At 39.9% G+C, this 13046-nt stretch overlaps 1 protein-coding gene across 1 annotated transcript in view; it reads left to right on the forward strand.

The window, feature by feature from the left end:
• abi2b (abl-interactor 2b) overlaps positions 1-13046 on the forward strand; it is a gene marked incomplete in the record, with an annotated part of 53237 nt that overhangs the window by 8631 nt on the left and 31560 nt on the right. The window contains 2 exon segments of the mRNA XM_037696401.1: positions 9152-9319; positions 11246-11422. Of these exon segments, the coding sequence (XP_037552329.1) occupies positions 9152-9319; positions 11246-11422 (345 nt within the window).

Consider the following 13046-nt stretch of genomic DNA (forward strand, 5'->3'; position numbering starts at 1 on the left):
GGTGCCATGCTGCTAACGGTGCCATGCTGCTAACGGTGCCATGCTGCAAACTGGACCATGCTGCAAACTGGACCATGCTGCTAACGGTACCATGCTGCAAACTGTACCATGCTGCTAACTGTACCATGCTGCAAACTGTACCATGCTGCAAACTGGACCATGCTGCAAACTGGACCATGCTGCAAACTGGACCATGCTGTTAACCTCACTGTCATCAGAACCACTCTGCCAATAGGACCATGTTGCTGTTGATTTATTTCTTTTTCACTTTTGGCGCCTTATTTCTGTATTTTTGTTGCATGCTTTAAATAGATCCTAGTTTATGTTAGTTTAGTTTGTTAGTTTAGTTTATGTTAGTTTAGTTTATGTTATTTTAGTTTGTTAGTTTAGTTTATGTTAGTTTAGTTTATGTTAGTTTAGTTTATGCTAGTTTAGTTTATGTTAGTTTAGTTTATGTTAGTTTAGTTTATGTTAGTGCTCGCATCAAGAGTGTGTGCCTAACAGAACCTATGAGAATTGTGCTGCTGCTGTTTGGTGTTTTATTTTGCATTATTAGTGACCGGCATATATCTTAGATTTTTTAGCGTACTGTTTGGTGTTTGTTGAGTATATATTTTTGTTTATATCTGCCGGACCCAGTTCTGGACTGCGGTCTGTGAGGGCAGCTGCTGCGGTCCTTATTACAATCAAGCTGTGGACCGGACCTGCTAAGCTGCTATCAGGACAGAACCGAACCATGATGTTGGAAGAACTTCACTGCTAACCGAATCACACTGTAGATGTTCTTTCATTTTCAACGTTGGCGCCTTGTTTTTTTAGTATTTTAGTAGGGGTTTTTATGTTTTTTATCATGTAAATATTATTATTATTTTTTTATTATTATCTCATTAGTATTTTTTAGTATTTTGCTGCATGCTTTGATATTTCTTGTTATCTTCTCTTTTTTTTTGGCAAGTCAAGACGGTTCTTCTCGTCCTCAGCATTTCATTGCATTGTTGACCTTGTGTTGATTTTGCACAACAAATAAACCTAACGTATATCTTACGCCCTTATTTACCGTTTCTCTTTACAATTTATGTTTTTGCTACTGTTGGATGTAACTGGGACTCTGTGTACACCACGTCATTCCACCTCATGTACCACTTGTGATGCGAATGACAGTAAAGAACATTGAATCTTGAAATTACTAGTTTGAAGTACACACAGAACCCACGTCAGCAACCGTTCATAGTCTGTAGTTATTTTAGCGTTTAAATTCCTCACGGTCGTCATTAAACCTGTTGGTTTTCATGCTCCGGCAGCTGAATCCTTCACACGCCGTCATGTTCGCTCGCCGCCTGAAATTAGTTGGGAATTATTTAGTGATTGCTCATCACTTTGTCTTAAATTATAGATGTAGTTCCAGCTTTTAGCTGTGCTCGACTGCCTCTAATGCAGAAAGGAGAGATTATATTATGGACATACAAATGATTTAAACCTTGTCTACATTTCCTGGTTTACGTCCTGTATGTTTAAACCGCAACCGAAATATGAAAAAACATTTCAAGGAAGGCGTTTGTGAGCTGCTCTTTTGCCGTTTTCACGTGAAACTTTAAAGCCAGAAGGAACCTGTGGTGCGTTTACTGTCTGATCAGTCCGCTGCCGTGCTGACGATACAGTTCAGCGTTAGAAATAGATTTGAGGGCACTGGTCGGTGTTTATGTTCCCTGTCAAAGCAGAAAATTTTCCAAACTAATCAAACAAAACAGCAGCTTAACGCTCTGACCCTAAAACTAAATCCTGAAGTGGCTTCCTTTTGCCCAACCAGATCCCTAAAATGTTTTGCTGCCCTGTACCTTAAAGAGATTATTTGCTTTATTTTGCTTTTGTATTAAAATAACCTGAAAATGGGAAAAAAAATGTAAAGCTACATTTGTTGATGCTTATCTCCCTCCACTTTCAGTCATTGTTTAGGACAAAAATATGTTTCTGTCTTTCACTGTTTGAAAATGACAATTATGTCTGCTTTGGGCAAATCCTAAAAATGACGTGTTATCTCTCTCAACGCCACAAGCTCTCATGGGATCTGTTAGCCCTCGGAGAATGTGTTGGAGATGAGACTCTGTGACTACCACACCAAATTCTAGCTTGGTAGCATTAAAATAGACGGACTGAGCTGGTTTTGTTTGCTAATGTTGATTTGAATCAGTTTTTTCCCCAAAATCAATTGATCAGTATTTTTTGTTTACTTTGAGAGTTTCATTAAACTCTGGTTCATGAAATATTTTGCTAATAGACCAGTCAGTCACCCATAGAGGCAATTACACGATTGCAAACCACTTAAAATATTCTCCTCTGCTACGATGCTAATACACTTCTTTAAATTTCAATTCAGTTCACTTTATGTGTACAGCTCCAAGTCACAACAGAAGTCATCTCAGGGCACTGAACAGAAACATTCATATGTAAAAATAATAATTTATCTGAGGAGCGGACTGCTTTGAGTTTAACTTCATCACAGAACTCTCATCTTGAACAAGCATGAAGGCGACAGTGGAAAGGGAAAAACTCCCTCACGAGGAAGAAACCTTTAGCAGAACCAGGCTCAGGACAAGCGGTCATCTGCTTTGACCGGCTGGGTTTGAGAGGAACAGATACACAATGGCAGGTCAAGATGGAGAAGATATCAAATGAAAACTGTTCAGTATTAACAATTCATTTAAGGAAATGAGGTCAATTTGTCCTCTGTCTTGTCTATGCTTATAGCAGCATAACTAGCCAACCCCAACTGTAGGATTTGTCAACAAGGAACGTCTTAAGCCCAGTCTTAAAGCTGGACAATGTGTCAGCCTCATGGACAGAAACTGGAAGTTGGTTCCACAAGAGAGGAGCCTGATAACTGAAAGATCTTCCTCCCATTCTGCTTTTGGAAACTCTAGGAACCACAAGTAAACCTGCAGTCAAAGAGTGAAGCGCTCTGCAGTGTTTCCCCTAGATAACTTGCCATGGGGGGGCGCTCACTGAGACACAGCTGCGTGCTGTTTGCACCAACAGTTTTACAATTTTAGAGCAGAAGTGGGGGAGAGGAGGGAGACAGAGACATCCCAGCCGTGCACTGTCTGTACAGACAATTTTGTGTGTGTGTGGGGGGGGGGGGGACAGAGACATTTCTGAACCGTGTGCCATTTGTACTGACAGTTATCGAGAATGTGTGTGTGTGGGGGGGGTCAGTGTGAGGGTTTAGCATGAGGGAAGAGGCTGTCTTTAGCTTTTTAGCTAGTGTACCTGCACTGCCAGCCGCTAGTTCAGTGTTGCGTCAATGCCAACAGGTGGTTTGGGGGTGGGGGGTGGTGCTTGGTCCTGTTGACAGGGCGGGGCGCCCCGCTTGTATAATGGTAGGGGAAACATTGCTCTGTTAGGAAAATATGGAACAATAAGATTGGTAATATAAGATAGAGCTAGGTTGTTGAGGGCTTTGTAGGTTATAAGTAAAATGTTGAATTCTATTCTGGATTTGACAGGGAGCCAGTGGAGAGAAGCTAAAACTGGAGAGATATGGTCTCTACTACTAACTCTCATTAAGACTTATAAAAATAAAATTTAAAAACCCACTCGTTTGTTTATAAAGTGATAGAAAATGATAAAATAAAATAAAAACTTTCAATCTTTCTGTTTTTTTCCCCCAGAACTCTTCTCTTTTTTTTTCCTTCTTTTTTTTTAATGGATGGAGAAGCTTTTTTTAATTCATGTCCTGACATTGTGAGGAAACTCGATGCGGCCCTGCTGTGCTACGTGCGTAACGTCTGTGTTGGATTAAGGAACACAAGTTTCCCGGTAGAAACCTCCTCTGATCTATGTGCCCTCTGATGTTCCTGAGTACGTGCCCACGCCTCGAGGAGCTGCCTTTGAAGGCTTCTTTTTACACGCTACCTGACTTTAAAACAGTTTCTCTTTCTGCACTGAAAACTTTCACAGCAGGAGCTTTTCTTCAGGCTCCTGATGTTTTTTTGTCCTTGCTTTTCTTTCAGAATTTTCAGTGATTATGAGTTGATGCTACCGGCAGCTTGCAATGTAATTTTGTTCGTCACCGCGTCTCAATTTCACAGCAAAGTAGTTTTGACTCGCTTAAAACTAGAGATGCATTTTTTTTGTGGTTTTATTTGAGTTGTTTGATAAGTTTTAGGGTCTTCTCTGGAAATGCAGAAATAAAGTTCTCCAGCTTACTGTACAGACATTTTTGTACAAATAAAAGTAATGCAAGTCTCCTTTATAAACCATTATAGCCATTCTTAATAGGGATGAGGCCGATCCGATCCAGTATCGGTATCGGCCTCCGATACCAGCATAATTTACGTATCGGATTTTCCGACCCACCTGCTGATATTTCCGATCCATGATGCATGTTGGCTTCAAACTATGGAATGGATTTCCTGAACGGCGGCGTGTCTCATGAGCCCAGAGTAATAAGACCCGCCTCACATTCAGGAAATCCAGTTCATAGTTTGCAGCCAGCTACAACGTGAGGGCTGAGTTAGCAGCACTGTGGCTAACAGCTAACAAACTTTTTATCTAAACATGTCCGCTGTGTAGAAATATTTTACACTAGAAACACCACAAAACAAGACGGCAACGTGCAATGTCTGCAGAGCCATAGCTCCACATTAAACCGCAGTAAAGTTAGTTTTACGATGGACATTCGAGCTCCGTGGCTTCAGCGTGGTGCTGCTCTTTGCTCAACCCGGGGCGGCCAACTCGACCCCGGTCAGCCGCGTCCAATCTGCCCCGCTCAGTCTGCCCGTCTCTGAGGAGGGACAGACTGAGCGCGGCTGACCCAAATCAGACTGCCTGCTTCGGATTGAACAAGAAGACATCGCTGAAACCACGGAGCTCAAATGTTTACAGAGAAGTTGCTAAACTTCATCATAATTAATGACCAACCACTATCAGTTGTAGAAAACGAAGGATTTCACAGTTTGATACTTGCAGCCAAGATATAGTTTACCCACCAGGAGATATTTATCAGTACAACAGTAAACAATCATAAAAAAATGATTTGAAAATTATATTAAAAACAAAAACAGCTACATTATAAAGTGATGTAAAATACTAAAAACAGGAACATGTCTGTTGGTTTATGCCATGAACTTAGCAGATGTTTAAAGCCATTTAACATTTTATTTAATTTAATTCATTTATTCATTCATTTAAATGAAACAAAATAAATAAATAAAAAATCATCAAAAAGAAAACATTGAATGAAAAGAGTGCAGGAAGAAAAAAATAATTCTTATATCTGCCCCTTATAAAATATAAAACAACTTTAAACAATCACTTAAATTAATCACTTTAATATCCACTTTAAAGCTAGGAACAAAAAGAAACATGTTTTGTGTTAGCAGAATTTAATTCTAACTTTAAAACATCCAACATTAATAAAACTTACCTCAAGTTGCCTTTTTGGACATGCATGCATATATTTGTACAAATTGTACTTGACAGGAGATTATTACTGCCTCGTATAAAATCAATGATGACCATGATATCGGAACTGGATCGGTATCGGCAGATACTCAATTTCAGGTATCGGGATCGGATCGGAAGTAAAAAAAAAAGTGGATCGTGCATCCCTAATTCTTAAGAGCTCATTTGTGGAGGAATTTAAATCAGATTAGTCTTCCTGTCAATAAAAACGGTTGTTTTAGGGCTGCAACTAACAATTATTTCAATAATTGATTCATCGGCCAATTATTTTTTCGATGAATCTGCAAAAAAAAAAAAAAAAAAGTTTAAATTTCCGACCCCTTTATTCCTAAATTGAACATTTGACTGACATGGCAATTCGCACAAAAAACAGGTTGCTATTTTACTATTCTGTTAGTAAAATATTGAATAATAAAAAATAAAAGTTAGTCAAATAGCTTAAAAAAATAAATGTACACAAAAATATATACAAATGTGTCTTTATACCTGCACAATATGTAGCTACTTTGTAAAATGTGTCCTTGAGGGAAGAGTGTAACCTGGATTAAAAGTGTGGATCATTGTAACCTGGATTAAAAGTGTGGATTATTGTAACCTGGATTAAAAGTGTGGATCATTGTAGTGAAGCCTTCGTCTTCAACCATCAACAGAGGCCTTGTGTCAGTGACGATCATTCAAGGATGTTTCAGTGAAGACAGCTGCTGCTGTGGTGTCCATGATGTCTGTCCATCATGAAGGATGTTGTTGTTTGTTGTTTTCTGGAATGAGAGAGTAAATATGTATTAGCATAATTTACAGCAACTCAAGACATGCCTTGTTTCACTTACAGCGTTAGGTTCAGGCAAAAGTAGCTAAAAGAGCAATTAAACACTCACACACATAAAATACTTAATTACACACATTTGAGTAGATGTAATAAATTACTTTAATTCCTCTAAAAAAGTTAAATCTGGTCCTCTGGACATTAAAAAAAAAAAAAAAAAAAAGCAAATCAACAAAAAATGTAGAAACGTTTCATCTCTCATCCGAGAGACTTCCTCAGTCTGAGGAGCTGTATTCAGAGGGCCCTCTGTGAACAGTAAACAGCCATCAGTGTGCTAATGATCCATTGTTAGGCTGATGGTCCTTCTTGAGCATGTGATCAGCTGGTTTTGGTTGTCAGCAGCAAAACTGGTTGATCCACTCTGAGAAGGTGCTATTTAAGAGACTGAGCTGAAAACAGCTCCTCAGACTGAGGAAGTCTCTCGGATGAGAGACGAAACGTTTCTACATTTTTTGTTGATTTGCTTTGTTTTGTTTTTTGAATGTCCAGAGGACCAGATTTAACTTTTTTAGATTTTTCTGCCTGGATTATTGAGCATGCATCAGGATACTTTAATTCCTGTTTAAATGTAATTCATCCTGCCATACCTGCAGTGTCTTCAGACTTTGTCAGCATATTAAAAGTTGAAGCTTAATCATTAAATTATTATCTTTGTGTTAGATTTATTTATAAATCACATTTAAACACTGCTTGTACCAATTAAATTAAATAAAAAGTAACACACGTTCTCTATCACCGTCATTAATCAGCAAACAAACAAGCAGCAGCTTCATCTACAGAGAGACTGACGTTACGTTTTCTCTCTTGAAACAGAACAAATGTTAAATTGTAGAGACTCACCTGCAACACGAGATGGGAGTGAAACGAGTTGTATCTGCTGCAGCTCCTTCTTCCTCCTCGTGACTCCGACATGTTTACGTTTATCAGCGTGGTTCTCCTGTGTCGTGTCGTCAATTTTCAAAGCTGCATGTTTCTCAGTTTTTATCTTTGTGAAGTTCTCCCACACTTTGGAGGACTTGGGTCGAACAGTTTTCGCTGCGTTGGTCATTTGTAAAATTTACTTAATTTCTTTGAAAACACCGCCTCTGCTCTGCTTCCTTCTCCCCCCCTCGCTCAGTTCAACTCGCGCTGCAAAGTTTTTTTTTTTTTCTCAAACTATATTCAGTCAGTCAGCATTGACAATGAACTGCAGGTGAACAAATAGGCTCCGCAGCGCCGTGAAAGACGCATAATCGCGTATCGATTCGTTTTTGCAGCCCTAGTTGTTTTGCAATTTTTAATAGAACTTTATATATAATCTTTAAATAATTAAATGATAATAATGAATACATTTTTTTATGAAGGTATGCATGTGTATGCATAAGTGAGAGGAATCATTTAAAAAAAAAAAAAGCTGGCTGAAACTCAAAGTCAGGATACTTGTTTGGTTATTTCTCTGTTGTACCAATACTTCTTGGCAATAAATCTGATCCCGTTAAAAAAGCCTGTTTATTTCACCTTTAATGGTGTTGCATTTGTTTAGTAAAAAGATTTGTCGGTGAGAAAGACTTGCCAAATCTTTTCAGTTTGGTGTATGTTGGATTGGATGACTGAAGTCCAAAGAAACAAGACATGTTGATAATTTACAAAAATTGACATTGGAAACATGTGGAAGAACCATACACAGCCACTACAGCTTGACACCTCCTCCTTATGCTGCACAGCATGGGATGGAGTTCTATTCTTGAAACGACACTTGTTATAAGCCAGCCAGTGTGGTTGTGTCGGTCACTCTGAAACAAATATTCAAGCTGATCCCACAGGTTTTAATGGGGTTGAGGTCTGGGCTTCAGGTAGACCATTCTATCCTCTCCAATTCCATATTCTGACAGTGGTCTCTGATAAAACCCAATCTTGGAAAATAACCTTTGGTCCCAGAATGTAGAAGTATGGGATTGCTACTTGTTACTCACAGGCGCTGACAAAAGTGCTAAAAAGTTTGTATTTCAACAGGATAATTGGCTCTGAATACCGTACTTGCCGCCGTACACGTCACACCGCCACATAAGTCACATCAGTCCAGAAATGTCAAACAAAGTGGAAAAAGAATGTAAATACGTCACTTCGTCATATAAGTCGCATTCATTATGCGTCACCGCTTACAACCCAGAAACATGGGCCGGTGTTGTGCCAAAAATCGATTAGCTACCAAATGGCGGCCGTGGGAGAGTGCTTTAACAAGAACTTGAGGACTTTAACAAAAATTTAACAAGATTCACACTTAAAAAACAATTGTTTGTTTGCTCGACATAGTAAAGCTTTTCTCAGTTGAACTTTTACTTAATAAATTCACTTTAATGGTCAAATCAGCTGCATGTCGCCTGGGCGGTGCAGTGAAATGCAGCTGATTTGACGTTTGCTCCAGGAGTTTGGGAGCGAGACGATGGTGGCTTGGTATGGCAAGCCAAGTGTCTCATTAATAGCCACTTTTCCCTATTAATGAGACACATGGCTCGCCATATTAGTGGCTGAAAATGGTAGTGCTAAATATTTTCCATGTCAGAATGAATTAAATCGTCAAATCTCGGCCAAAATTTCAGTTAGAAATATGGGAAAAATAAATATGTTGTGTTGCTGTATAAGTCGCGGTCATGCTAATTTATGCAACAAACTGCGACTTATACAGTGAAAATTACAATAATTGTTCTTTAGGTTGTAAATGGTGTTTGTCTTTTGAGTCGTTCTTATATTAATGTGTTGTTTCAATTGTGCATATGTGAGCTTCTTCCCTTGTAGACTTCTCAATAGATTAAAAACAGTATTTTGCAGGATTTTTTATTTTTTATCCTTTTTTCTGAACTGATTCCTTTCTGGTCCTGTCTCATTCAGTCTCCAGACAAGCAGAGGGCGCTGGAGGAGACCAAGAACTACACCACTCAGTCTTTGGCCAGCGTGGCGTACCTTATCAACACGTTGGCCAACAATGTGCTGCAGATGCTCGACATCCAGGCGTCTCAGCTTCGCCGCATGGAGTCTTCCATCAACCATATCTCACAGGTGGGTGTGGTCTCTTTAAATATGCCACGTCGTGTTTCTGCAAAAATTATCGATTTAAAGACAGTCTGAAATGTAAAAACAAGTGATGTTCCAAAGCATCAGTTGTTGTCAGAATCCAAGCTTCACCAGTAATTAACAGGCCCAACAATCAAAACCCAGAATATTTTATGCCCTCAATAGGTGGGGGTGTAACAAGCCCCTCCCAAAATCTGCCTCATCACTTTGGTAAAATTATCACTCCATTTATCTCCATGACTTTAAGTGTGATGTATAGCTTCAGTTCACCAACAAGTAAGACACTCTAAACATGTTTCAAATCACAAGCTTTTGGAATTTTGAAGTTGTTTTGAAATCTGTGGTGAGATGTAAATGGATGTAGATAGATGTATAAATAAATATCTTTTTGTGATTCACCACCTTATTGTGGTGAAGGAGTTTATGTGCCTAAATGATCATAGGAGGTGTTCTGTTGCGGGCAATTGACCCTGTTAGGGTCTCCCAGTGCAGAATGGTTCTACAAAACGGGCCATACAAAGACAGATTCACTATGCCTGTATGGAGAGAAGACAGTGAGGTGCTTGATATTCCATGCCAGGGCTATTGGAACCCCACCCTGGAGCCAGGGTTGGGGGAGGTGCATGTCAGCGAGCGCCTTGTGACCTGGCTTCCAACCATGTATGGAGGTCAGCCCAAATGAGCTATGTGGGTTCACCTTCCTTTGGGTGCACCATCTGTCTATACCTATAGACCAGGGGTGTCAAACTCCAGGCCTCGAGGGCTGGAGTCCTGCAATGTTTAGAAGTGTCTCTGATGCCACACAGCTAAATCAAATATGGAGGTCATTAGCAGGACTTTGGAGAACTTGACTGCACTGAGAAGCTAATTCAATCATATGATTCAGCTGTGTGGTATCAGAGACGCATCTAAAAGTTGCAGGACTCCGTCCCTCGAGGCCTGGAGTTTGACACCCCTGCTATAGACTGAATAGATTAGGGGTGCACCGATAAATCGGGCCCTGATTTCCTTAATTTTAGGAAATCGGAAATTGGCCAATACTTGCACGAGAAACCAGTTTTTTTTAGTTTTTTTTTAACAATTGTCTAAACTTCATTAATACTTCAGAGCACTACCTAATGACCAGTTAAAACAAGTTTGTATTGTTTATAGGATATTGTTCAAGGGCATGTTTTTCAATAAAATAATGTTGGAAAATTGAAGGTGCATTGTGACCTTATAACACCTGACAGTGTCGCTTATAAAACAAAATTGGTATCGGCAGGTCAGTCTTTTTAGAAATCTGTGATCGGCCAGAAAACTGCAATCGGTGCACCCCTAGTATAGATGGTACTAATGCTAGGTGAGGTGATACAATCTCCACTTCCCGTCCGGAAGTTGCGGAGCTGTCTGTCGGGGGGCGGAGGGGTGCAGGCATTCAGCCTTTATTTATACACGTTATTCTCATTGAGTCATGAGGACTTATTTACAAGAGAGACCTGCTTTAGACGGACAACATATAAAACATACAACATATAAGCGCCGAGATGGGGTAGAAGGTGGGGCAGCTGACTTAGGACCAGAAAGTGGCGGTTTGACTCCCCACCATCCCCGCATGTCGTGGTGTCTCTGAGCAAGATGCATGATCTCTAATTGCTCCCCGGGTGCTTGCATAGCTGCCCACTGCTCCACCTGGGTGTATCTCACGTGTGATGGGTTAAATGCACAGAACCATTCTTTGATGGGGCGCTCTGTTCTGTTGGCAGGGCATGGCGCCCACATTGGATAATGGTAGGGGCAACACTGAAATCTACCTTTTTATACCATTTTCTCTTGAGGACTACTTAACTGATGTTGACTGTTGGGGAACAACGTGTTAAAATTCCAGTTTACAGCTGGTGGAAGTTAAATGTTTCTGCTTCACATCCTCAGACAGTGGACATCCATAAAGAGAAAGTAGCTCGACGAGAGATCGGCATCCTCACCACCAACAAGAACACCTCCCGCACTCACAAGATCATCGCACCGGCCAACCCCGAGAGACCCGTGCGCTACATCCGCAAACCTGTCGACTACAGCCTGCTGGACGACATGGGCCACGGAGTCAAGGTGCTCGATCTTGTTGTTTTCACTCTACATCTTATCTTTTGAATTTGTGAAGTATCTTCTAGGCAATTTTATCGCATGTTGGTTTTTGCCCGATAAAAGATGTGCTTCATCTTATAATTATCCTAATATTAATTTTAATATAATTTCTGCCATCTCTGCTGTAGATATAGATTACTGTGATTCTCGGGCTACAGAATGCACCTGTCTAAGCCGCGCATACTAAATTTAAGATAAATTATAATTTTGTACATAAATAAGATGCTTCGGTTATTAAGCTGTGGGCATCCACCGTTCATTTCTAGAATCTGTGTCCAGCACCGGCATAATGTGCAGCTCTTTCTTGTTGTTCTCCAAGAGTCGGTCACTGGATGGCGTTTCGCAGACTATGGCTTGCTTTGAACCATTGATGATCGTCATAAGTCTTCATGATGATTTGCGGTCTGACTCACGGTTAAAACCATTCAACCTACAAAATGAACAGAATAACTATCTAAACATAGTCACTGGACAGAACAGTGCCAAACACTTACGTAACTGAAATTATAAAAAAATTATATACTGGTCAATTTTACCCAGTAGTCTTATCGAGGTCATGTGACCAGGAGTCGCATAGATGGTACCGGTAAAATACAGCAAATGTTCATTAAATTAGTACCATTGATTTTTATTGTTAAACATTTTTGGTAACGGCTGCTGTTTTTAAATGGACAAAACGCTGTGTTCCGTCAAAAGTTTGTTTTTTTTCTCGTAGAAAGTTAAAGTAAGCGTTGGTCAGCTTTAGAGAAACCTGCTCTCTGATCTGTGAAAAGAACGCTGTGTTGTGTGATTTTACTGCGAGACCCTCTGGTCAAAGCCACAGACCTATTTTGTGTCAGCTCTCCATTAAAGCAGAAGGAGTCGCCCTCTAGAGGTTTGGAGGGTGAAGTGCGTCAGTGTAAAATGCTGCTCTGTTGCTGTTCATTTCTTAAGTAAGACTGGAAACTGTTAACTGTCAACAGTTAACTAACAACATATTCTTTTGATTAAAACAAATGGCTAAAACTACATTTTATATATTTTGCGCAGTTTTGCACTACAAAAAAGAAGCCTAATATTTGATTTGTTTATTATTTTAAAACTCTCTGGACCTAGTAGTGGAATTTTTTTTAATTCAAAATATATGATGGCAAAAGGACAATCTATGCTTTAAAAAAAATTCCTATTAAGTTTTATACCCAAAACATATCGCGATATATATCGTTATCGCCACTCTTCACAATACATATCGTGATATGAATTTTATGCCATATCGTACATTCCTACTGCAGATGAACACGGTCTGTGCATGAAGCGCAAAATACGGTAACGATCTGAAGGAATTAATGCACGTCTATCTTGGGGGATGGTCCTCGAGAGTACCTCATTGGTCATTACGGTTAGACTTCTGGTCACATGATGACAGAGTGGGTGGAGTTATGTTAGGGAATTTGAAACCCTAAGGAAGAAGCTTTGTACATGTGGTTACCTGAGGGCATTCTCTCTGTGTTTCACATAAGCACGCCCCCAAGACGGGTGGGCACTAGGCAGCGATGAGCGCCCAGCTCTGTCAAAGGAAAATGTTATTCAGTGGCAGGAAGTTGCCAAG

Source organism: Nematolebias whitei, chromosome 23, assembly GCF_014905685.2.
Source record: "Nematolebias whitei isolate Nwh7 chromosome 23, NemWhi1, whole genome shotgun sequence".
Lineage (NCBI taxonomy): Eukaryota > Metazoa > Chordata > Actinopteri > Cyprinodontiformes > Rivulidae > Nematolebias > Nematolebias whitei.